This window comes from Pagrus pagrus (assembly GCF_965226575.1).
Source record: "Pagrus pagrus genome assembly, chromosome: 19".
Lineage (NCBI taxonomy): Eukaryota > Metazoa > Chordata > Actinopteri > Spariformes > Sparidae > Pagrus > Pagrus pagrus.
The window spans coordinates 5,943,062-5,970,398 of record NC_140203.1 but is presented as its reverse complement, the minus strand read 5'-3'; the positions used below and the strand labels follow the sequence as shown (position 1 = coordinate 5,970,398).

The window sequence follows — 27,337 nt, the reverse complement described above, 5'->3', positions numbered from 1 at the left end:
GAGGAAGTCAGAAATGAAATTCATGAGGTTGAGGTTTGAATTTGATGTGCACATACATCAAACAAGAGTGTTTTCACATTGAAAAAGGACTACGGCGAGAAATACATTGTCTTCCACGAGTGCTTACGTAAGGATCGAGAGGATTGTGTCCTTTCATTCTGCCGATGGCACCTAAAGCTTCTGTCTCCGAGCGATTGTCTGCTTGTGTTTTCATCACTGTCACAAACCCTGTAGATTTCACTCCGGCTTCTGTCTTCACATGTGCGACTCATACTCCAAGTGTTGCGGCAGAACTCTCGGGCTTGTCGGTGTAACCTTGATGGAGTGCTGATGTGCTTCGAGGATTACTCAGCTGAGAGGGTGGAGGTGGAAGCCAGCCTGAGTAGGGGTAATATAAAAAAATGAGATGGAAAACTGGAAGCCTGATTTTGAAGCAACTAAGAGGAGACTGTTGCAGTCCAAAAATGAGCTTATTTCATGGTGCAACAGTTACTTCATATAACTTTGGCAGTTGGATTATTCTAAAGGGAACTCTGTCGATTTCAAAATCTGATAAAATTTTAATAAAGAAACTCTGGGTGTGTCGAGTCAGAAGAAGTGAACTTACCATACCTCTGCAGGACCGAGGCCAGCTAGTGAATATCTGACCAAACTGTTGGCGGTCGAGTTGCGTTGTTGACAAGATTGTGACAAGGATGAGGACTTTGAGGAACAACCCTGTTTTTCTTAACATCTCTCACCAATACGCATTGTGTTTATCCTCAAAGTGTGACTATCTCTTGCTTAGAATCAGAGTTAGCCCACAGTAAATGCTAAAATGTAGTTAAAGAGTAGCACAAGTATAGACAATCATAAAAACAAACTCAGTGTTTTGTCAGTTCTACAAAAATGTATGTTTAAAGTTTTGCGAACATTAGCCACCTTAAGCTAGAAAACAGCTAAGCTAACTAGCGAAGTAGGCCTAAACTAAGGCTATAGCAGCTAAAGCTCTTTGATTTTTAAGCTAATGAATTCGATATTTAAGGCTGGCTTGTTTATAAGGTCTAACAAACATAAATCATTTTGGAATGTTTTGAAATCTGCACTATTTTACATTAGGTTGTGTTGTTGCTTCTTTAACTAGCATTCGCCTGTTACTGATTTCTGCAGTCGGACGAGGGTTGTGGAACTCATCAGAATGCAACACTTCAGACTTTTAAATTGAAATTTAAATATTTTTATTTTTTTAGCAAACATTGAGTAGATATTGCAACATTCTGGACCAATTGAGGCTCCAGGCTACTGGAGGTCTTAACAGTAGTGATATTTTGGGGTGAGTCATCAGTCAAGACATTTCCATTTTTGGAAGGAATTCATTATGAGAGTTGACTGCTAAAATTGCATGATTTCCATGCTCAGTGTGTTAACCCTCAACCCTCTTATTTGCTGTAGGCCTGTTCTGTAAAATTTAAAACTGACTGACTTAGCATCAACATAGCCATCCCTGGAGAAAAAAAAACCCTTCAACTGCTGGAAGCATGGCATTGCAGGTGCAAGAGCAGCTAATGGATACATGGCAGGTCTGTTGTTTGAAGATGAAAGTCAGCATTTATAAGCAAGGTCCATGTCCGGTTGCAGGGAGAGAACCGTCAGTTATCTATTGGATTGCCTACTTAACTTTTAAATGCACCACTCACAATGTCTTTAGAGACCAGAGATCATATTACACCCCATCTTATTCATTTTTTAAATTCAGTTAAGCCCTGCCTGGTGTTCCCCAAGCCATTTGTTTCTAAACCATTTTCTGGTGTTAAATGTTAACCCTAATGAAAATATCTGCTTTTTTTTGTTGCTAATATTAAGTGTATTTCACTTATTACTGTACTGGAGCAAGTCTGATCTCAAATAATTTTGAGCCTTTCATACTTATTTCAAACCTTTGATCACTTCTCAGAGCCACATGTATTTCTAGACTCATTCAAGACACCAATAATAAGAAAAAAATGGTTATGAAGAGTTTTTTCACAACCCAACCTTCAGAATAAATGTTGGCAATGTACATTTCTGCAAACTTTGGATACGTCGAAACTTTAAATTTCCTAATGTTTTACCTTTACCTTTCTTCCGGTTCAGTTTTCCATTTTATGCTGTTACAACACTGTGCTTATGGTCTGTTTAGGTTTAGCCACAAAAACACTTTGTTAGGGTTGGGAAAAGATCAGCTTGTGGCTTCTGTCACCACAAACATGGCTGAAAATTGTCCCAAGGTCTCCTTAAAAATATCCAGTGGTGCTGCTAACGAATGTTGAAACAAGGTCTTGAACTGCGGTCAGTGGCTTGGGAGCCTTATCGCCTATCTCAACTCCCCCACTGTCCCCCCACCGCCAGATATGAAAGCCTGGCTATAAACATGGCACGTATTGTGGAAATGTCAATATGACAGACTAATGTGAACGTATCAGTGGTTTGCAGAAATGTTAACTGCCAACATTTTTTTCTGGCGACCGGGCCTGTAAGACATTAATGAGGTGCAGTACTCTTACATGCCACATCTGGCTAGGAATGACACTGAACCTAAGACACCAGATCACTCGTTTGTTGTTATTGTAATTTAGCGAGCACTAACCTCAATATAACCCCCCATTCCCCCCAAAGAAACAGGAAGAAGTGAACCACCTTCAGAAAATAGATTTAGTTTGTGTGTATTTTGTTTTTTTTTTACCCGAGGTTTACCTTCATTATCATCGCCATGAGGCTTTCCATCTTGGGAATGAAACATCTGCTGTTTGGGCTTTTTGTTCAACTGACAATTATCCACGCAAAGATGTTGTGTAAACATTTTTCATACTAATCCTTTTCCCCATCAACGCACATTCATCATCCCTAAGAGTCTGGCGGTGCAATATTTCAATGCGATGCCAAAAAATGTCAGTAATATAATGCATGTGAGAGTCTGATTGTTTTATTTTGCTTATAAGTGAACCCATTGGCGCTCCTCCACAACTTAAATGGCTCTGATGTTCTGTGTGACATTTTTTTGTGGTAAACAACATTGTGATTTGCAGCAGACTTTAATGACTGAGAGCTCCATAAGACCGGCATAAGCAAAGAAGGACAGACCTGCAATTACATCATTAGATGTGTGTGACTCAAGGAATGAGATAAAAACACTAATCTGCAATGTGTCCCATTTTCATTTCATTGTGTGCGAGCAGATGCCACGAGATTTTTCAGAGGGTGAAGCTTTAGAAGTGTTTTAATGCAGCTACGTATACTTGACGGCAAACTATTGTGCTGATCCGGATGCGTTCGACATACACATTCTCCTCTTTTGAGAAGGAAGAAGAAGACTGTTGTTTGAACTGCTGATAAGAGCAGAATTACTTTTCTGTTGTCAATTTGTCAGTATTTGGGGAGAGTGTGACTTTTCTTAATGAACACAGCTAAAGCCCAAAACAGCAGGGTAGCACCAGGCAGATGCTCTTTGAAGACGTTTTTTACTTAATAGCTTGCATCACTGTCTTGCCAACAGCAAGGATGGTTAGTAACAGAAAACCTGGGCTAGAATATTTCTGTGTAGTCTGGTGACCACACTGAGTTTTGCTCTTTGGGATACCGAAAAGTAAAAGTGAGAAACTCAGAAGCCCATTTCAGTGTGTGTCAGGTGTTTGTGTTTCACAGAACATTTGTTTCTACGCTTTGTACAAACTGATTATCTTAAACTGATATGGTTACAGTTTACTGTAAGAATTCAAGTATCAGGCATAGATACGACAGAATAAATAAACCAAAGAATGTTTCTGCAAAAAATGTCACATTTCTTTATGTTGCAACTTTGCCTTTCTCTGGTTCAGCTTTCACTTTTTCCTCTCTATTTTCCCTTTCAATGCTGTGATTATTCAACCTGCTGGTTACGTCATAGTCCTTTCATTTTGGTTTCATGTGGTGTCCTTTGCAGTTTCCCTCCTGTGTTCTTGTGCTCCTCACCAGTCTGCTTATCTGCACTGTATCTCCTTCATTAGCCCAGCCCTGTTCCCAGTGTTCTTTCCAGCCTATCAGCTCCTCCCCTGTTCCTAGTGTTTTTCCACTCATTACCCTCACCGGTGTTGCTCCACTTTACTCCACCTGCACCTCATCTGGTCATTAGTTTAGTTTGTACTCAAGGCCAGTCATTAGTCTTAGTCTTTGTCGAGTGATCTTTTGTGTTTTCACGCTCCTGATGTTCCGATTTGTTTGCCTGTTCCTTTGGCAGCTGTGATCCTGAATAAAACTTCATCCATTGCACTTCCTGCCTGCCGTCTCCTGCATTTGGGTACACCTCCACGTGAAAAACGTCATGCTTCGGCTTAAAATACCTGTTTTGGTTGTCGAACACCCCTTGGGACATCCTAAGGTTTCATTAAAAACACCCAGTTTTGTCACCACAAACACTGCTGCAGATGTCCTGACTTCCTGGCAAGAATTTCTGTTTTTTGTTGCCACAAACACGGCTGGAAATTACCGCAAAGTCTCCTTAAAAATATCCAGTTATGTCACATTTACAAGCGCTGGAACGCAGACTTGACATAGTCTGAAATAAAAGTCAGATGATAAACATTTAATGTGAACATGATTTTGTGCAAATCTCATTGGTCGTAGCCTATAACCAGCGTAAATTTGAACATATCTGTGGTTTGCAGAAACGTTACCTGCCGCCATTTCATCCTGGCGACTTGAATTCATGTATCATGTAGCAGGACACACACAGATAATAGGGAGGTCAATAAACAGACAAGCATGGGTGTAACTGCCCTCATATTGTGTGTTGGCTCACTGGCATGGCTTACTGGGACATTTTCAATGGAACAGAGCCATCGCTAAAGTTATTAGTTACACCTGTGCCTATGTTACTACAACAAGTTCAAATATGTGCTGTGAAATGGGCCAACAGACAGGTTTCCAGGGCTGGAAAACATACCAGAATGACTGCGAGTATACACACAACATTTTGTGTGGTAAACTGCTCAAAATGCAAAAAGAAATGGAAAACGTTCAAATGTCAGTGTTGCCAGATTGAGCTGTTTCCTGCCCAGTCAAGCTAATTTTTATTTGATTGGGTGGATAAAAATGGGCTTTTGATAATTTGGGCTGCTTTTTGAACCATTTGGACGGTTCCCCCGGATGAAAAGTTAGGCTTTCTTCCAATGAATCAGCCGCTCCTCTCCTCCAATTAGTAAAATTGAGATTGCCAGGGCGCTGAGTTCAACAGGCTTCACATACAGTACAGTGAATGATATGACAAAAAACAAAAAAAACAAATGACATTGAATTTATTTTTCATTTTCACAAGTAGTCTGAAACTTATTTTGTTCCTTTTCAAAAAATTATCCTTTCAGCTCGAAGATAAAAGCCTTGAAATTTGCACATAATGCTGAATGTAATCTAATGGACTAATTTAGATCATTTCGTTATCGTAACAGTGGGTTTTGACTGGATATTGTTATGTATTTAAATGTTCAGAAAAGCTGCAATTTATCACTGGAATGCCATTGTCATCTGGTCAACAGATAGTGGGCTGAGTCTAGGAAATGCAGCGATGATTGGTACATACTCACACCGGTGAAAAGTGGTTTGACAGGTCAACAACATGATGCTTAATTTCTCAACTCAGTTGTGAGAACAAAACGTTGGCATCGTACATTTCTGCGAACCACAGTTGCCTATGGATACGGACTGAGCCTTCTGTCCGTTCTCTGCGTTAATTTCGTCTGTATTTCTGCATGTTTTCCGAAAGTTTATAGACACGGAACAAAAGAGCGGTACCTCTGGTAGTTGTGGGAGGCAGTGTAGCAGTGTAGCCAATAGCCAACCATAGAAAACTTGGAGGGGATTGGACAGAAATTAAATGTGAATTGGGTGGTGGCAAAGGACAAGTGGAGGTCTGTGCAAGACCAACTTGACTATAAGTGGCGCTCTCTAGTGGTTGTATTGCTTATCATCCATGCCAACGTGAAGGTCGCTTGGAAGTATGTGGGCAGTGACAGTTATATTGTTTGAAATGGATGTATCTAATTTTGTACATAAAGGGAGGATAAATGAGTTTTTAGTGGCAACAAATCTGGATATTCTGGACGAGACTTCGGGATAATTTGCAGCCAAACACCTGCAGATTTTTAATCGGATGTTGATACAGCTTCTAGCCGTGTAACCAGAGTTGTCGCAACAACAAAAAAAGGAAAACTCACCATGATAAACATACATCGGACATAAAATTAACATTGGCAGCATATATTCTGGCCTCTGGGTTGGATTTTCTAAATGCTGAAAATGTTTCCATATAAGCTATCATGACAGTGTGGCAGTGTGTTTTCTCCCCCCCCTGCCAGGCGTGCATCCTCGGTTATTTGGGATTATTAGGGAGACCTGTCGACAGGGACCAGTGGGATAGATAAGAGTGTGAGGCTGCAGAGCTTGATGACAGTAACAATAATGGACAACATGTTGTAATTAGTCAAGAGTGTGTTAAGGTGCTATGTAAATGAATTGATATGAGTAAGGGAGAGTGGGGTGACAGCAGAGCGGCTGCCAATTATTTATTGTAAACCGTCTGTGACTATGCATTTTTAAAGCTCCGACGCTTCAATGGTCCACCTACACAAGTACTTATTTTTCTGATTAGACCTCGATCCTCTCAGGACTGTTTGCTGTGTACAGATTGAGTTTGATTGACATCTCTATCACTTCCCTGTCAGTTATGTGTCACTGGTGCGGGCGGGGACAAATTATATCTTTGCCATTATTATTAGTATATGGAGATTGGTGAAATTGTGCAATTTCCATGCATACAGAGGTTTAATCATCCAGATTACTGTGCATTATAACACCTGTGTTCAGGTTCAGGGCCTTTAAATATCCCTCTTTTTATCACATTGAAATGAATGGAGCTCATGGATGTATTTTGCAATTAGAATAAAAAAAAAAAAATACTTTGAAAGGAGTCGTGACTCAAGTAAAAGAAAGTGGTTTCACACGTTAGAGTTTAAGTATAAACGGCTGGAGGATTTATTATTTTACTGCGAGTCTACATTGAATTCTAGACTTTCCCTACGATAGAACATTTTAAATCATACAGACCTAAAACCATCATCAGAATCATTACTGTCTCCACCTTGTTTTAAAGATGCCTCAGGTAAAAAGTGGCTCATCTCACTGCACTCTCCCCTACACCTAAGTGTCGGAGCTGAAAGCTCTATCAAACCCTGATGGGCCTCATAATGTAATTTCTCACAAGGTAAAAGCTTATAATGCATCCTCATATTCGCTGAGGTCAGTTTAACACAATAGGGTTTTTCATTTGCACCCCTGTTTGGGCTCAGTAATAGCATCTGAAACTGCACATGATGGAGCCATATTGAATATTTCGTAATGCACAGGCATCGACTTTGGGTTATTCTCTTCATTTAAGTCTGATGATGTAAAAGGCTGTTCACAGTTTTTCCTCCATTTCAATATAGAGGCTGTCCAAAGTCACTGGGATTTCCTTTTGAATTCTATGTACTGTTATCAATTGCTATTCACAAGTATGATAACATGATATTAAATTATTTTTAAAACACGTGTATGCTCCACTGGAATGTCATTTGTTTCTATTTTTTATCTATTGTATTTGGAGTTTCTGTTCTTTGTTTAAGACCGTTCCTGTCTCAGATCTCCAGATTGGCCGCTCAATAACCATGTTCACGGTATACAACAATAGGGCAGCCTGTTCAGTGGCCGCGTGCTTCTAAATTTGGCTCTGTAAATGTTGACCCCTATAGCGTCACCTCTAGCGCAGCAGTATAAAGAGCAGGAAAAGTGTGAGTCAGGGTTGGTTGGGGTAGTTGAATGTGTCATACACAGAGACTGGGGTTTAAGTGCTGTTTGTGACCAAGAAGCAAGAGTCATTTGTTTGAAAGTTATGTTATGTAAGTAAATTAACATACCTAAATTACGTAACTTATATTACAAAAGTGACTGATGTCACGTGACGTGAGTTACATAACTTACGTTAATTTGGTTCCTAAACCTAATTAAGTAGTTTTGGTGCTTAAAGGAATAGTTTGGGTCTTTTGATGTGGGGTTGTATGAGATTCTTATCCCTAGTCGGTGTATTGCCCGCAGTAGATGACCATCAGCTCTCCGCCTGTGTGGAGAAGCAGAGTTTAGTGCTAGTAGGACGTAGAGCATTGTGCTGCTGTAAACCGTACCAGCGGCAACAAGTACGTATATCAGCCAACTGAAATAAGTCCCACCTAAAAAATATATATCTGGTTAAGTATACGTTATGTTTTGGACATTGTCGGTGCTTTGGTAGTACATTCTCTCAACCATACAGCGTAAGATTACGACGCACAAGCAGAATGAAGCAGCAAAGGAAAATGCTGTTGGGCGGCAAGGTAAAGCGCCAAAAATGTGCTTCTCCACATAGGCAGAGAGCTGACGGCCATTTACTGCAGGTAATACACTGACTAGGGACAACCCCACATCAAAAGACCTGAGCTATCCCTTTAAACCTAAACCCAAAGTTATTTTTATGCCCAAACCTCACTAAGTAGTTTTGGTGCCTAAACCTGACCAGACCGCTACCATTTGACAATTTTATACACGGTGCAAAAGCCATAATATGTCATCATAGGAATGGTGTCATTGTTTAAGACTAAAGGCCACTGACCAAGCTGCCGTATTTGACAAGTTGGGAGTGTTAAAAAACAAAACAATATCCTTAACAAAGATGATTCTTTATATTTAAAATGACTAGAAGAGATGAAGAGAAATGGGTCACAAAGCTGAAGCAAATGATAGGGAACAAAATATTATGTGACTAGGCGTGAAGCATAAATGGTTTGGGGAGGACACGATAAATATAGCAAAAATAAAACATCCACATTAATGTAAATTTAATCAGAAATAATGTTATAGAATGCATGCTGTAATTCTGCTCGGAGCTGGATTTGTGATGCGACATATTTTTGTTTCGATACTGTTGTTTTCTATCATCCGCCCCAGGTATCAGTCCGTGACAGTGATGGCTGACAGTGATGGATCGACGTGGACAGATTAAACACTGGCTGTCAGACAGTCTCTTTCCTCTGCTGAAGAGCATCTATCCGGCAGCCGGCCCCTCTGCCTCAGTCGATTCCACAGGTTAGACAGAATCAAACCTCTAATTGACCACAGTTAGTGCAGGGAGCTCTTCAGATGCCGTTTGATCATTAGAAGGCAGACAAAACTAACACACAGAGACTTACAGTGCAGTGAAATTAGGGGTTCAGAACAAGGTCGTTTTCGGGGCCCCATGTTGTTGGCTAACAGCTGGCCAGCTGTGACTAGCTCTTCAAAGAGAATCATGCACTCATTTAACCTCTCAAGCTTTCCATATGCAGTGTAACGGCGCAGGGGCAGGGTCCACATTCACAGTGTGTTACCTGAACTTTGTTTGAACTCACTTTTTGTTCTATAGGAAAAACAAAAGTTTTTTTTTCCTCAGAAGTTTATGAACTTGTTAATAATGAAACCATGTCTCCTAGGTGAAAGTCCTGATCTTGCTTATCCAAGATCAGGATACCTCCTCCTTGAACCTCCTTTTCTGCTCTTTATACTATATACCTGACTTCCTCCTTTGCTGCAGTGATAATAACTATGACTGCTAGATGTCGCTGCCTAACAACAAATGTCAGTATGGGTCGTAATAAGCTGCTTTCACAGTTGTTTTCCTGATGAGTACGGGCTGGTTTTGTCTCATGAATTAGGCTGGCTGTAGGTAAACTTTCACTTGTTTCACGTGTGCAGTCTCTGAACATGTTTGAAGCGAGAAATATGTAACACAGTCGCTGAATCTCCACTCATATGCTGTCTGTAAGGGTCTAATTTAAAGTTTGTTCAAACATTTGTAAGGCAAGGACACTGTTGATGTTTTGGTTTAACGAGTGACTGTGTTAATTGTTGACTCCCTGTACTGTCCTGTCTCAATGGATGTCAGCCTTCGAGTAGTTGCAGTGCTAGCTTTGGTAAACTACAATGTAGGGGGAGCTAACAAGCTTACTGTGCCTCGAGCTGTTGTCATGTTAGCGCGGACAATGCTAGTGTCTCACGTTTTGTTGCTCTGATTGGTTGTAAGTCAAACCAATTGCATCGGGATTTGCGAAAATTGAAAATGAACTAAGAGGTTCCATTGGTTTTGGAAATGCGAGGCTCGTGTCTTGAAGAAATGGTTCAACATTTTGGGAAATACACCTCTTGCAGACAGTGAGTTGAGAAGATCAATAAAGAGTGGGAACAGGGAGACTAGCCTCGCTCGGTCCAAAGGTAAGAAATCTGCCTGTCTGCAGCATCACATGTTATCGAGCTGAGTCCTCCTGCTTTAAGTCTGTACGCTGGGTAAAACAGACTGCTGGCTTCATATTTACCATACAGACATAAGCGAAAAGAGCATTGTCTAGCTTTCGAGCAATTTCTTGAAGAATACTTGACAATGACCTCAGTGAAGTATAATACACCAGCCTACCAGACAGCAAAATCACATTCTCCCACAGAGCAAATAATAACACATAGCTCCGAGGCAGGCTGGAGCAGATTCTGTAGATATTTCAGTAATGCCTGCCAAGCAGGAAAACAATATGGCGGCTAAGCACCAAAATGACATTGAGCCTTGCAAACACACAAACATTATAATATACAGTAGCTTCTAGACAGCTTAAAGAATGCTAAGCATTAATCATTGTCTACCAGGAGGCAAAGCCGCAGTGCAAGTGACAGTCAGACAAGTAGCTGTTGATCCTTTCAGGCAGCAAAGTGGCTCAACATGCCATTCTGCTGCCCGGTGCGCTGCCCCAGCATGCATTGCTAGCCTGGAAATGTCGTGACCATTATCTGGTATTCTCAAGCAGGTCTCTGTATGAAAGCAAGGGTCACTTTCAGTCTGGGGATTTGAACAGCAGTATGATTTACAGGGTCAGTTATTATGGGAAGTTGTTTATATTGGTAAATTAATTATGCCAGTTGTAAATCACATATACTTTTTATTTTACAAAAAGAAAACAGTGTTGTCCAGGTAAAGATTCAACATTGATTTTAGTTGGCTATAAGCTCCGAACCTTTTTATTTGCAGTACATTTGGTGGCACCACCGAATCTCATGTTGTCACTGAGACAGACGATGATTCACTGCTGAAAGAGATGACTAATCCTTGAACGACTTTTCTTTTTCTTGTCGATCCCACTCTTCAGAGATATTGCACAGGGCAAAACAATGCCAGGACCATCCCTGTTTTATTAAAATGACTTGTAATAAATATATCAAGCATTCATGTAAAGCACTTTAATGTCTCACTGACATTAATGAAAGTTGTGATCAGTTAACACGATCCTATCGTAATTAGTATGTGGTAATACATTAGGGGTATGCAGTTGTCTGTACATTGTATATTCATGTGTTCATCATTTTAAAATACACAGATGTATTCACAAGCTCATAAATAATAGTCGTCTACAGCTCTGGGCATGCTTTTACAATATCCAAGTAAATGATTCAGCAGCAAAGGCAAAGTGAAAGACCTTTAATGAAACGTTATTACTGCATAACGCTACATGAAATAATAAATCATATTATACATTTTATGAAGCCTTTTGTTTCACAGGATTGTTTTTAAAACCGCCTCTGTGTTCCATCATCCCTGTGTTGTTCACCCGTTGTGCTTTTAAAGGTGTCCATCATCGTGGAAAACTGCTTCTCCTTTTGTCATCTAAAATGGAAACTCACAGAAGCTGTGCTCTCTCAGCTGTCGTGGACACGGTAACTGGCCTCTGCTGCTGATTTTTTTTTTTTTAAATTTCAGAACTATCATTCTCTTCAAATTCAAAATTGTTCAATTCAGTTAAAATCAATTTATTCATCTACAAGATACACTTAGAAAATTGCAAAATGGATCGTGCTGAGTACTGCAATCAGCAAATCAAGTCAAAGGGGCCGTGATAAAAGTGTCCATGGAACAATTTAGCCACACTGTCGAATTGTCCAAGTGCCTTCACAACATCTGATGAATGTGCCTCAGTCTGCGATAGAGCCAAGCGTTATCATCATAGCTCAACTTGTGTGGTCGAGGAGAAGAGAAAAAAAAATAGTTTAATGACAGTGAAAATGTGTTTTAATGGATCTATTTGTCAGCATGAACTGATTCTTCTGGCCACGTGGGGGCAGCAGAAACAAGCTGTGAATACACTGATGCGCTCAATATACACTGTATCGTCCGCTTTTAAGTATTTTCACTCTGTTTTTATCTCTGCCAACTCCTGAGGGATGTACCTGGCTCTTTACTTGCTTCACTCATGTTCAACAGATAGTCGCTAAGCTGTGTCTGTCTGTTTGGTGCTGAGCTGGTTGGGTGCAGTGGATCTTCAGAGCTGGAAACAGCTGCCTGCTGTGGCCAAAACGACAGCATGACAGCAGTTTCACATGTTAACTTTATAATTCTTAGTCATCAATTCACCGTCTGTTTGTGTGGATATTCCTCTTAAAGGACCAGTTGCCACAAAAATCTGAAATTAAGTAATTTTTCTACTCACTCTAATACTGATAGGAAGTTTGATGAATTTAAAATGTCCACAAAACATTTCTGGAGCTTCAGAGTAAAACAGCGTTGCAGCTGTGACCCCTTAACATTGTCATTTGATACAGTACATTGTTGTACGAAAAATATGGATTATCATGTAACCACAGTATTGCAATGAAGTAAAAGAACTAACCACAACCCGGTAAAGGTATGAAGGTTGTGTGTTTAATTGTTTGTTGAGCCTTTTTTCCAGATGTTCCTCTTTCTGAACGGTAATTGACTGCACATCATTTAAATAGTCACTATAGTCTTATTGAGTAATTGTAGTAATGATTCAGTAGTTGACCCTTCTGATGACTGTGTCCTGCTTTGCATTTCTTCAACCTGCTCTAAAGTGAAGCTGTGCGATTGCATCATGTTTAAAATGCTAAATGTTATTTTGTTTATTATGCTGACTATAATGATTCACCTCTCATGATTTTTAACATGCTGAACATGCTCGCTGTGGGTACAGCGTATGAGACACGTATATGCTATTTTCTGAACCCATTGAATTTGGCGTGAGAATGCAAATCGCTATCTGTCTTATGTTAAATGCATAACATGCCGCCTAGGGGAAAGTAATGGGAATTAGTTGATCATTTGCATCCGTGTTGTTATACACGGACCGTGATTCAACGTATACATCCTCACATTCTTCACATCCAATTCTTTCTAACTCGCTGCCATTGCTCCTGTTAGTAATATGAAAGAATGCATATTCATTATGTTTGACAAGCGGCACAGATGATCAGGGATTGTGTGAATGTGAATGTGAGCGCTTGCTTATTATACTTCTTCAAAAAAGCAGTCAAATAAAGTGTTATTGTTAGTGGATTTAGAGCCTCATTATGAAGAATCAGGAGTGGTGGAGAAAGTGTTAATCACAAGCAGCACTGAAACAGCGCTGAGTGAAATACTTTTCAGAGAGCATATACTGTAGATGGCACTCTGGTGGTTTTTATTAGCGCATGCTGAAAGCTCAGAGAGACATTACTGCTCTGTATATGCATGGGATAGATCTCAGTATGCGTGTTTCTGCATACAGAATGAGCTGGAGGAGTTTTAACTTTTTTTTTTTTTTGTCAGTTGCTTTTTGCCTCCAAGTTTTCCTCACTGTCTTGTGAAAAAACAGCTCCTATCTCAAGCCATGAAGTAGAAATTAGTTCTTCGGATTATCCGATAAATTCACTAAATCTGGAGATGTGAAGTCTTCAGTGGACAGTGGCTGCATCAAGGCTGATGTATTTTGAAATCCATCCCTTTAAATATATTGCATATATTACAGGCAAGGGGAATGTATTTATATAGCACCATTCAGACACAAGACAATTCAAAGTGCTTTACAGAGACATAGATAATACATTAGAAATAAAACATTTAAGGGATAGTTCGGGTCTTTTGAAGCGGGGTTGTATGAGCTACTTATCCCTAGTCAGTGTATTACCTGCAGTAGATGCTCTCAGCTCTCCCCCTGTGCGGAGTACCAGCAGCAAGGAGAAGAGCTTTGTACTTTGTACTATATATATATATATATATATCTGTTTAAGTGGACCCTATGTTTTGAATATTTTCAACAGCCTTTTCTTTCGGCACTGTATTCCCTCAACTGTACATCGTCCATATTCCCAATGTCCTTTGTAATTTTGAGAGTGGAGGGTCATGAACACCAACCTGATGTTAAAAACCACTGGATAAAGGCCTAGTATTTGTTTAATAACACATTGCAAGTACATTATTGAATACATATTTCAATACATATGAAGATAACACTAATTTCATAGCTGAGCACAAACATAAAGAACATGTTGCTGGAGCTCTTACATGGCGGACTATAAGACTCGCAGCAGCAGAGATGATGCAGGCTCTCATCACCTCTTCCGGCTCGTTTATAATTTACCCTTGTGGCCGGCACAGCTGCATATTTTCATATATTTATTTAAAATTCCATTCAAGTGTGAATGCCGCATATATAGACATGGCAGTTTGGTGATATTACCAGATACCTGTATATTCTGGATTCTGAGTGCCACACTAATGTGACTGTAGGAATACTGATTATCTCAATTCAGGAATGTAAGCTTGACATTGATGTTATGCTAATGCAGTGCCACTCTCCCTACTGTGTCCACACTCACTGAGCACCTTCCAGCGTTGGCCGTGAATTTTCATACCATCCAACGATAATAGACACTCATTTTATTCAGAGGAAGCGGTGCACGACACCGGGCATAATTATGTCAATGTAAATAATAAGCTTATACCTATTCATCTTCGTCTCTCACCTTTGTCTCCTCTAACTAATCCATTATGCGTTGTTATACAAAGAACAATATATGACCTTTGATTGTGTACACAGAGCACAACATAATGCATTATGAATCCAGCTCAGGAGTATAATATATAAATCATCAGCCTGCGTGTTTAATTTTTAAAGTGCAAAGAAAAGATTAAACCTGCCCTCACTGTTTGGTTGTGGTAGGTCAATACCAGAGAGACGAACAATTGTAATCAGTGTGACAGATGCCTCACTGGAGGTAACCGGAGTGAGCGTCAATGTGATTTTTATTTTAAAAATCAATTTACTTTGCGCGCATGGGGCTCCAGCTAAACAAACCTAGCATTTGAGTGGAAGCGACAGCCTGCTGGTTGGGACATGCTGCGTCTTATATGTCCTGATGGAAGAGTGTGTGTGTGTGTGTGTGTGTGTGTGTGTGTGTGTGTGTGTGTGTGTGTGTGTGTCTGTGTGTGTGTGTGTGTGTGTGTGTGTGTGTGTGTGTGTGGCTGCATATTTCTGTGAGTAAGCCTATGTCTAAATGCTCTTCCATGACATTAACTATAGTTTGAATTTGATGCAATCATTTCAATCAGGGGAGACTAATATTTTTTTTTAGTGAACATGAAGGCTTACTGCCATGTGTAAACGTTTGGCGGTTAGACTTCATGGAGTCTAGATACTGGTGGTGGTGATGGAGGAAAAAAGATCCCGGACTTCTGTCGACAGGGGAGTCGATGGTGAGTAAAGCTGGATGTGAAGAGCTGGAGGAGGATGGGGTAGAGGGACGGATGCACGAATGCCTGAAACAACAGCCGACAGCTGAGAGGACTTTTTAAGCAGTTTTAAGTTTGACAGCAGATACATGATTGGCTGATGGTGTGCGTGGCAGAATCTGGTTGGTTAAATAGAGAGGGAGTACATGAAACGCCCATGGTCAGGTGAACAGAGGGAGCAGGGAGAGAGGTGAATGAAAAGACAGTCTTCCAGATTGGACTTATGCTGAGCTTCGTTTTAATGCACTTATTGTTGTAAACAAGCCCAAATTCGCAATAGCTTCGACCAGCCGACAACGTAGCCTACAGTACACACGTGCATCCATGCGTTTATGCATTCACAGATATCAGCTTTATACTGTGAAAAGAAAGTTGTGGTTGCTATAGGGCGGACGCAGCTTTGTGGACCAATGAATGGATACATTTTTGTGGGGGGGTAATAAACAGATTGATTTGGGAGACAGGGTAGAGCTAAAACTCTACACTCCTCTCAGGCATCACATTATTATAAACCTTCAGACACATAAATACATTTTTATGCCTTGGAGCACGTGATAGCTGTGTCTGGAGGCATTTTGTCATTTTTTGTCAAGTCCCATTCTTGTGAACACCTTGAGAGAATTTCTTCAAATCTGGCACAGAAGTCTACTTGGACTCAAGGATGAAGCCCAAGCACCGACAGTACGAAGGCACCACTTTTTCTTCTTTCTTTCTTTCTTTTTTTTTTCTTTGAATGTTACAGGTTTCGGAAAAAGGTGGCTCACTAGCGCCCCCTGAAAGGCAGCCCCTAGGACTACTTTCACCTACATGTATGAAATATGTCTGACATTTCATTTACATGAAATTTTCATTGTGCGTTCTATCCTTGACATCCTTAAACCTAACGTGTAATTACGTTAGTTCAGTTTTCTGTAGCGCCACAAAGTCGACACGGGAAGTTACACTGACCTCCTTCGTGTAGTGTTCAAAGCACATTGAAGTCCGTCAATTGCCACATTCCCCAACAGCCCAATGGGATTGCGACAGCCTTTTCATCACTGCATGCAGTATTAAACCTTAACCCTTTCCTAAGAAGAAGTAGTACATCATGATCAGAGAAATAAAATGCTTCCTGCAAAACAGAGTGATGTATAGAGTTGAACTGAACTGATGTATTTTATTGTAGTTGTGCATATATTCATTATCATTCTGATGCCTGCAATACGCCAACTTTTTTGGAAGGATCAAATATCATCTTTTTTATACATACTGCAGGCATTTAGTGTTTCAATTCACTGGAGTCCGACCGAGAGAATACAATTTTGTCTCTGGTACCTTTCTTTCTCAGCAAGGTGAGTCACGAAGAGCGCAGACAAAGGCGGCAGCCTCGTGAGAGAACACATTGTTAAAACTGTGGTCAAGGAAAACTCTCAGACTCAGACAAATAGCCTGATCTGTAAATAAATCAGTGCTTGAATAAATGTGTTAATTGGGGTTATCATGGGGGTGTTTTGTGCATTGTGCCAAAACAGCAAGTCGGTCTGATTTTAACTCACCTCTTAGATAAACCATCACAGCTCTCTCCTCTGGCCATTCCCATCGCACTAATACGCTGAACCAAGCAGGAGATGTGAACATCTTAATTACTCTCTGAGATAATGGTAACACTTGCTTTTTGCCTGCTTGAGGAAGGTTGCACAAATACAGGCACACACACACACCCACACTCTGGTGAATAGTTGAATGATACAGCAAGGTGAAAACATCTTTGAGTAAACACCTCTTTGTGCTTTATTCCTGCTTTCTTAGTAGATTAACACTGACATGGTACTTTAACTTTAACTTTAGCTCATCCTTCATTACCTCCAGCCCTGGTTTTCTCCACAGGTAACCATGATGCATGTGAGCACTTACTGTCAGAGCGTAATTAACCCCTTCCAGCCCGCTTTGTCTATGGTTGCCTTCAAATTCCCATCAAGCACAGTGAACACAGCAGATAGAAGTCATGTAAACAGGGCCTAAATCAAATGTCTGAAGATATGTGCAGAAAGACACATAGATTAACCATGTCCTGTGAAATGCTGCTTCAGTACACGTGAAGAATGAATATTACCGAGACCCAATTAATTTAACATTTAATAACCAGGATTTCACATTATCGACACTTTCACTGACCATCCGTGTAACAAATTGGGCCCAATTTTGCACAAATTGCACATATTAGATTTCATCCTGGTCGTCTTCAGCCCCAACTGGTGCTGAAAATCAGAAAGGTAAGGAAGCTTTGTGTGTGATTGTGCTACCAATGCATCACAAGGACACACAACAAAATAAAAACACTCATTTAGACTAACTTTTATATCACCTTAGGAACAGTGCAGTGTTTTAAGTCCATATTGGTGCTCAATCCTTGAGTCTAGAGCAAATATGCCGAGAGAGACTTTAGTGCATTTAAAGTGAAAGAGCACATAATATAGCTCTAACAGCTGGCATCTTCCACTATCCGTGGTGATATTCGTTTTCAACTTGAAGTGTTGTGTGCATCCTACAGTCTACCTGTTTATACTTATTTATACATTCCACCTTAACGTGGAGAGTCCTAGGCAGCTGCGAGGCTGACTTGAGAAGGAGTAGTGAAGAGAAAAACAGTCTGAGAAAGAGCCTTCATCATCTCACGTCCCTCGGGATGAAGCCCTTTGCTTAATAAACGTACACAATTATGTGCTGAGAGACTTGTATGTTAATTGGAGGGGATTTTTAAACATAATTTTAAACTAGGGCAAAAAACCTTGAAAAACACCCACACCACTTAGCTTCTAGACTTTATAGTTACATTTTCATATTTGGCTGTGCTGTCGAGAGAGAAATGCAGAGAGGAAGTCAGAAGTTCAGCAGCCCCCCCAAAAAAACTGTGAGGGGATGTAGGAGTGGCAGGCAGTCCAAAGGAGCCCCCGCTTTTTTTTTTTTCTCTTTATAAAGGGAGGGATCCTTATGAGACCCCTAAAGACTGATGCACAGCCACTGACTCACGTTTGTTGTGAGACCACAGAGCCCATCTCAAGATAATCTTATAATAACTGCATCATGGGAAAACAGAAAGAAGTCTTGGGGAAACTGGCAGAGGCCTTCCAGATCCGACATGTGCTCCTCCGCCAGGCCCTGGCAGAATGCCTGGGAACCCTTATTCTGGTGGTGAGTATTTTTGCTTCGCTCCTGCAGGGTGCTGAGTGGAGATTTTTTTTTTTTTTTCAAGAAAAGCAGGATAATAGACTAAATTAGCATACACTGTATAAACTAGTTATTAACTCAACGTAAATTAAATGCAGAGGATTTTCTTCAGATTATCGCCTGCTACCATTAAATTGAATTAAACTGAAGCTGTGCTATTGTGCTGTACAGGAACAGGGGGATTAAATGTAAATGTGTTCGCATTAACAATTTGCATGCCTCCGTTTGTTCCTTTCGCTATTTGTATAAGTTCAACGTACTTGTTTATATGGACGGTAAATAAAGATACGATGAGTGTTTACATGCCCCAAAGTATTTAATCATAATATAACTTTTTTGACATGTGCAAAATGGTTATGCCCAGCTGTGGGGCATCTAATCCGTCGAATATATAACAGAAGAGGAGGTCACTCATTCATTTATTCATTCATTCATTCGCTCTGTATGTTAATACAATTTTCAAGATGGACCCACATTCTGCCCTGGGACAATTTTGACCATCGAGGCGTCCCACAATCCCTTAATCTTTTAAAATCTCCAACAAAAAAGTTTTATCGGCTACAGACCAGTTCTGTTTTGCCACCGCCATGTTCTGTCCCCCCGGGAAGCAACGTCACCAAATGTTAGTCCCATGTGAGGTGAACATGTCCAGAAAGAATAATGTGTTTACATGGTTAATAGCAGTGTTGCATCAAGTATCCAAAAAGTCATATATGAGTAACAGCTAAGATGTTGTGTTAAAATATGACTTTGGTAAAAGTGAAAGTCACCCTTGTGAATAGTACTTGAGTAAAAGTCTGGAAGTATCTCATATTAAATTAACTTAAGTATCAAAAGTACAAGTAAATTATACATATATTCAGATAAATCCAGCAGAGTAAAAGTACAATATTTGCCTCTACTGTAAAATGCAGTGGAAGTATAAAGTAGCAGAAAGTTGAAATACTCAAGTACAGTACTTGAGTAAATGTACTTGGTTACTATCACCCCTCGCGATCAAAATTCATTCAGATCGGGCCGGATCTGATAGGTCTCTTCTAATTGAATTGGTTACATGAGGCATTTTATTCCTATTCATGGTAGAATATATGAAGTGTTACAATCCATGTAAATGCAGCTAGTGAGCCCAAACAACAATTAAAGATGTGACAAGGCGAGAAAAACAGGTGAGGACATCATCAGAGAAAAAAAGACACCAGGGATTCTGTTTCTCTCTTGTCCAACATGTTTGTGTCGAGACAGAGGTGAGGGGTTTTGTCAGGTCTGGCAAGAGTTTAGTTAACAGTTTGATCTTTTGTAGGGCTGTTTAGTGGTTCAAAGGCAACATGTGCGGTCGTGTTAAAAGGTAAAGAAAGTTTAACTGCTGCTCTCTTCTCATTAAATTGCTTTTCTTAGATGTCTGAGAAGCAAAGAAACACTGAATTATTTATTTAAATAATAATTTTCGAGTCACAGCATCCAAGACTCCTCCATCAGTTATCTCCACTTTGAACTTGAATTACACACATAGAAACACTATTATTATACATTCATACGCTTTGCTAATGATAAAAGACTTAATACAGCGTCTGCAGTCCCCGCTGACACCTAATCCAGAGTCACGAGATTCTTTCAAATTAAAGCAAAAAATGTTTTTCAGTCGGTGCAAAACAACCTGGTGTCCCTCTGTTTCTCATGGGGTCACCCACAGACAACAAAAATATCAGGAGAGGGCACCAACCGTGAAGCTCTGAGCTATTTGTTATTCTGCTCTCCAGCTGTGTCTGATCTGTTAATTCCAGGAGACCTTTCACTCAGCTGACAATCAGGTACTCTCGGTGGTCCGAGCTGGCCCTCCGTGGAGGCAGGCTCTGCAGGTGGAGTCAGATTGCAGTCCGCATCAATAGTCCCACACAAAGAACCAACCATAACGTACACATGACCTCCGAGGTCAAAGAGACACACCCTGGATAAGACGAAAAGCAAGACTCAGCTAGACACCTGACTCGAGGTCAGGCCACTGTAGAGCTTTGTTATTCTCTTTGAAGTCTTTCCACTTCTGTCTGTCTGTAAAAATAAAATAACTTCATCTCAGGGTTTGTTTTTAACTCAGCTGCATATTTCTGGGTGAAAGTCAAAACGGTAAAACGTGTTGTTAAAAAAGGGATCAAAGATGAATGTGTTCAATCATTAAATCCACATTGTTCGTCTGAAGTGTTTCCCCCGCTCTGTTTTCAGATGTTTGGTTGCGGTGCAGTCGCGCAGCTGGTGCTGAGCAGAGGCTCCCATGGCACGTTCCTCACTGTCAACTTGGCTTTTGGTTTTGCTGCAACTTTGGGCATCCTTGTGAGTGGACAGGTCTCAGGTGAGGATATACTGTACGGTTCAAATCCTTGAAATGAGTTGAAAAATCCCTTTAACCACAATGTAAGATGTATATGGGCTGTATGTTTTTATTTGTTACTCTTCTTTATTGATTTATTTATTAATTTTATTCTTATTTTATCTAATTCTTAAGAGCTTTGTAACATTGCAAAGAGGTCATATTATGCTTTTTGGGTTTTTTGCCTTTCCTTTATTGTGTTATGTAGCATTCTTGTGCATGTAAAAGTTCTGCAAAGTTAAAAAAGCCCAAAGTCCACACCAAAGGGATTTACTCTCTCCTATTGTAAACACTGCTCCTGCACTGCCTGACACACCTGGTTTGGAGTCGAGCGTGTGTGTCAGTATGTAACAGGCGTTATATAAATATAGATTTTTACATATTTATTATAAGATAGTCAGTCAGCAGACATACAGTTGCTACTGCTGTAGCGACGTTATTTTAGATCACACTACCTTTCTCGGCATCGCCCAACTCTGCCTCTGATTGGCTACATCTTGCTGCATCTCTCACTTAAGATTGGACAGAGGCGAGATGTCTCACTCTGTAGCCAAAACGGAGTGTTCAGGACACAGTGTGAAAAGAGATGCTGCAGCGATGCACTGCATGAGAAAAATAATGTGTTTTTTGAAAATGAAAGTGTGTAAACCTATTCTACTAGGACTCCCAAATAAAAGTATGAACCTTGAAAATGAGCATAATATGGTTAGAAGAAAAGGAAATCATGTTTACAGAAAGAAATACTTGTTTTGCAGTTATTAGTATCGTATACTCTAAGAGGAAGAACAACGAGGAAGTAAAGCCAATGTAAACAAAACACAAGAGTTCATAAATGGAGGAAATATTTATTATCATGAAGACGATCACACTTCGTTGAGCTCATTTGCATCAGTCAGTCATCCACAGAGTTCCCACAAGACCCCAACTTCCATCAGCATAACAGGGAGTCTTTATTATTGACGGCTTGACAGACATTAAATATCAGCAAAAGGCAAATGGCACTTATCTGAAGTGCAGTATTTACCACGCTGATGTGTTTGCCAGACAAATGACAGCCAGAGGCGGCGGGGTAAGCAAACAGGAAGCAGTGGACGGAGGAATGCAAAGTTTAAAAGAGACACACACCGACGGAGGGGGCACTTACCCCTTAACTCGAAAACTACGTGGTCTGTAATTGAAAGGAAAGTGAGCGCGTCAATTCCTCCATCCTGGTATCTTCTGTCAAAAGCAGCAGCACTACAAAGGCTTCCGCGGTTCACTCATGCTCACTTCTTCAATGCGTTTATAATGAGCCTGTCCTCCTTCTAATACACATTGCAGCAGAGAGAATAAGCTCTTATAATTAGATAGCTCCAAACCTGACACGATCAAGGTGTGGATACAGACGAGGCACCCGCATGAGTGTGCCATCAGAGCCGTTTTTTCCCCCCTTCAAGGTTGGAAAAAAGGAGGCTTTTCTGAATCTTTTCATCCCGCCAATTTAATTTGTGTCACAAAGACCTTCCATCCTAACAGGACTTTACCAAGACCGCAATTACTGACTGTACAGTGGGCTTAGAAGTGTGTAGTCTCCACTGGGGAAAAGCGGGGGGCTGTACTGTATGCACTAGAGATAAAGCAGCCTGCATGTGTTGTTTGTTTTCTCCAGTTGAGTCACAGATGCTAAGCATAGATACATTAATAAATATGCACCATCATTTCTGCATTATTCTCATCTTCAGGTGGTCATGTGAACCCAGCGGTGACCTTCGCGCTGTGTTTACTTGGTAGAGAGCCTTGGAGGAAGTTCCCGTTGTTCTTTTTCTTCCAGACTCTCGGAGCCTTTCTGGGTGCAGCGATTGTATTCGGCTTGTATTTTGGTACGTGAAACTGAAGAGGAACAATCAGATTAATGAAAATGATTTAATGTTTAACAAGCACCTCCAACGCTTACACAATGACGATGTTTCTCAGTGGGACACTTTTTTTTTTCCAGTTTTGAATATGCTCTTGTTAACAGCTTGGGGGAGTAGTCGCCAGAAAAGTGCATTTAAATGAGCATCTATACTTTTTTTTGTAGATGTTGATTAATATGCCCACACAGCTGTCTTCTTACACAAGTGATTAACTTCCACACCAAAACTTCACCTTCTGGGAGTTTGTGTGTGTTCACAGAGTCGTGGGGGGCTGCAGTCATTGCTTTCTAAAAGTACACATTTATGAAGGTGCTCAAATTTTACAGGCAAGAAGGCCCAAAGAAGTGGATACAGTTTTGGTAATCCATGAAATAGTTGTTGAGTGTGGGCACACCCAGGACTAAGAGGTTGACCGTGGGCCGCACTGTCCCCGCTTTTTGTTGCATCTCAGCACAATAGCCAGAATAGCAATGTTTGTTTCAGGGAACCACTGATATGTTTTAACTTTATGTTTCTTTAGGTTCAATTTTCAATTTTATGTTGGGACTGACAGACCAACATTGCCATCATGAGATTGCCATTCATGCGCTAACTGGATTGATAAAAAAGCCTAATTCTCCCACCAGATGCATTGCAGGACTTCAGCCAGGGGGAGCTGGTCGTGGTGGGAGAGAATGCCACAGCCGGGATTTTCGCCACGTATCCATCCAAACATCTCAGCCCGGTTAATGGATTCTTCGATCAGGTAACGCTCACGTGATTTTCTAGATGTTTTGTCACCCGTAGTCGATAAAAATGGTGGCTCCATCTCCATCCAAGTACTAAACAGTCACTTTCCATCAGTGGTCATGGTCTGTTGTGTTCGGCAACAGCCTCATTTTCAAATGTTTTAGACAAAAAGAAAATGATCGCAGACTCAGATGGATACTTAAGGTCACAGTGAAGCACGTCTGGTGGAGCTGAATAGACAGCAGCATTGACTCAAACCAAAAAAAAGAGACGGATGATTGAAGAACGAGGTTGAGTCACATCCATTGTGGACAAAGTGTGCTGTCATAGCAGGGTGTAGGACTTGCTCAGAAGTATTATATAGAAATCTGGCAGTTCAGAACAGCCCATTTGCCAATCGCATCAGCTCCTCTCATCCTCTTTAACCTTATAGAATCTGATTGTCTAAAATTGGAATCAGTGTGTGAAGAAAAAGGAGCTCGATACGATATGTTCGTGTCAGAAAATCTGATTAATAAATGAAAGTTAAATTACACGCTGTCGATCAAAAACCTGGACACTGCAGGTGTGACGCACATCATCCTGCTGCTGATGGCTGCACGTATTAATCTTAAAAAGAACTTATTTCTACATCAGGTGTGGGTGACATTTTTTGGATATGAGCCTCAGCCAACAAGGCATGAAAAATGTAATTTACAGACGACACACAGGGAGCTTTGGTCCCTGCAATTCGCATGTATTATTTATCATTACATATTGCATCTACATTTTCAACAGGATATTAGACCTCAAATTGTGCTCTAGCAAACAGCTGAGAAGAGCCCAAGTTTGACCAAGCTTCGAGGGTGAAGCCAATTTGAAATCAATTTGGGATCACGGGGGCTTCCGGAGACTTGGATTACGCCCGATGAACTGTAAGGAGCCATTTTATGTCTTAAGCTTTTCCACTGGCATGAGGGTAGGTAGACGATTGAATTTTCATTTTTGGGTGAACTTATCCTTTAACGACTGAACTATTCACACCAATAATGATAGCGTTACTTGCAATCGAGCTCCACTGTTTGTGTGCAATGACAGACGGGTAATCCTGTCACATGCCGACAAACTGTTATTCACTTCCTCCCTACACAGTTCATAGTTCCCTTTGAACTGAACTTTTTCCTGCTCCCTATGTTTCTTCTTAACATGGCTGAATACCCTGTGCAGTTCACTTGGCAGGGAACTACTAGGGAATGCACCTTATGTCTGGCAATATGCACCGTTTCATAAACTCCTACTAAACAGCTTCTTTGACTGACTGTTCGGTTTATCTCTGAAGATGTTCGGAGACTCTTGCTGACACAGAAACAGCACCTCCTCTGTGCTGGTGTCAGCAACACAATGAAACCTGCAGTAGACACGGCTCAACTTTTCACCTCTCTGCAGCTCAGCTACATCAGCAGTACTCCCCCCGGCCAGCAGGGGTCACTAGCCGGCCAGGGGCTTGCTCCACATGACGCGTCACAGCATGTGGAGTTATATATATCATATCTGCTGTGTGCATATGCTGTGAAAGTGATTGTTCTGAAGTCCGGACCTGCAGTGATGCAATCGTGTGAATTGAGGTCAGCTCAGCTCTCTATGTGGTGCCTCTGCCTTCCATTGATGTCAGAATACATCAGCAGACAGCAGAAGACCTGCTCTGTGCTGCTGTCTGATGAAAAAGTTATTTTTCTCCAGGAGTCTTTTGTTTCACAGCTTGTCAATTTTTTCAGAGTGAATTCACGATGAATATCACAACTTCTTAAAGGTGATCTTTTAATAACAATAATATCTCACAGGAATCACAAGACCAATTAGTTAATGAAAAGAAAAGTCAGTGTGATTAACAGAGTTATTTATATCTCATATATATCATGCTGCTGCTGGAACAGTCAAAATACTGTTGTTTCTTTAATGAAATTAATGAAGGATCACATCAAATGAATGTGAAAAGTATCAATAGATTGTTGACCCTGTGTTCTATCTCAGGTTATTGGGACAGCGGCATTGATCATGTGCATCCTGGCCATAATTGATCCACACAACAATCCAGTCCCTCAGGGCCTGGAGCCCTTCACTGTCGGCTTCGTGGTGTTGGTCGTCGGCCTGTCGATGGGCTTCAACTCCGGCTACGCTGTCAACCCAGCCAGGGACCTCGGACCGCGCGTCTTCACGGCTCTTGCAGGCTGGGGTGGAGAGGTTTTCACGTGAGTACAGCGCTACTGTGGTCTAAAACAGTATGTCAGGTTAACAATAGACAATGACATCATCCATGTGGCTCAGGAGATGTTATTAAGATTGGATACGAGGTAAAGTCTGCAGTCAAAGAGGGACTTTGATAGCTTGAGACACCTGTCAATCAAGCTTTATATAACAAAACACACTTTTTAATGCCAGTAATCTCCTTGGAATATCACAATTCCCATAAAAGCACACATGAGAAATAGTGAAATTAAAGTGAAGGCAATGTTTTATATGCAGGTCCTTGGAATAAGTGTTAGTTAATAGGTAATAAGACTCTTATAAGCCCTCAGAAGATGATTACTAACATTATGTGTTAATGAGACTGTAGAAGTGTTAAGAATAGCATTATAAACATGTTTATTGTTAGATTATAAAACATTTATGACCTTTGTCAGCATCCACTCAGGGCATTATACAACTGCGATTTTTTGTTGTGACGAGTAAACTGATATTCATCTGTAAATCTGGGGGAATGCCCCTTTAAACATTTCAATATTGACATGATTCACATGCTTCCTGACCCTGATGCATCTGTGTAACTTCTCATATGCACTCATATCTTATTCAGGCCTGCCACAGAAAGTAAACAGAATAAAAAATGTATAATGACCTCATGCATTACAGTTTTATCAATTGATTCTCTTCCAGAGCAAACACCTACTGGTTCTTTGTGCCTATCTGTGCCCCCTTCTTGGGTGCAGTGGTGGGTGTGCTGATGTATCAGCTGATGATTGGATATCATTTAGAAAGAGACGTCCAGGAGAAGCAGAAGAAGAAGAAGAAAGAGGAGGAGGAGGAACGTTTCAAACTCTCCAATATTACAACCAACGAGGATGCATGAGCACTTCTGAATTTCTTTAAGCGCTCATGTCGAAGACGATAACATTCTCGCCAGCTATTTCTTTTGCTCTTCAGGGAAACCCTATTGCTTTTCACACATCTCTGTAACTAACATCACTTTTTGGATAAACATTTAAGCCATCGATCAGTATTCATGGGAACATCTTCTTTTATGACACCTCATAACAGACAGGAACAGCTTCTAAGGAAAATATGGCACATGTGTTTTCTGAATTCATTTCACTGTACTCCAGTGAGCCCTTTCATTTCAGCTTGAAGCAAAACACTGTTTCCTTCATGCCGCTGTGTCTGACAAAACAAATACATCAGCTCACCAAAAAAAAAAGCCAAACAAAAGAAAGTTTAGGTCGAAGACACACTTGAATGGTGTCTTGTTTATTTCTG

General features: G+C 40.6%; 1 protein-coding gene across 1 annotated transcript in view; it reads left to right on the top strand.

Annotated features, from left to right (window-relative positions):
• LOC311275418 (aquaporin-3-like) overlaps positions 1–27,085 on the top strand; it is a 69,468-nt gene extending 42,383 nt beyond the window's left edge. The window contains exons 4-8 of the mRNA XM_084383966.1: positions 21,059–21,185; positions 22,925–23,062; positions 23,725–23,843; positions 25,838–26,055; positions 26,741–27,085. Coding sequence (XP_084240092.1) covers positions 21,059–21,185; positions 22,925–23,062; positions 23,725–23,843; positions 25,838–26,055; positions 26,741–26,933 — 795 coding nt within the window. The 3' untranslated portion in view covers positions 26,934–27,085. The remainder of the gene's footprint in view (positions 1–21,058; positions 21,186–22,924; positions 23,063–23,724; positions 23,844–25,837; positions 26,056–26,740) is intronic.
• The last annotated feature ends 252 nt before the right edge of the window (positions 27,086–27,337 follow it).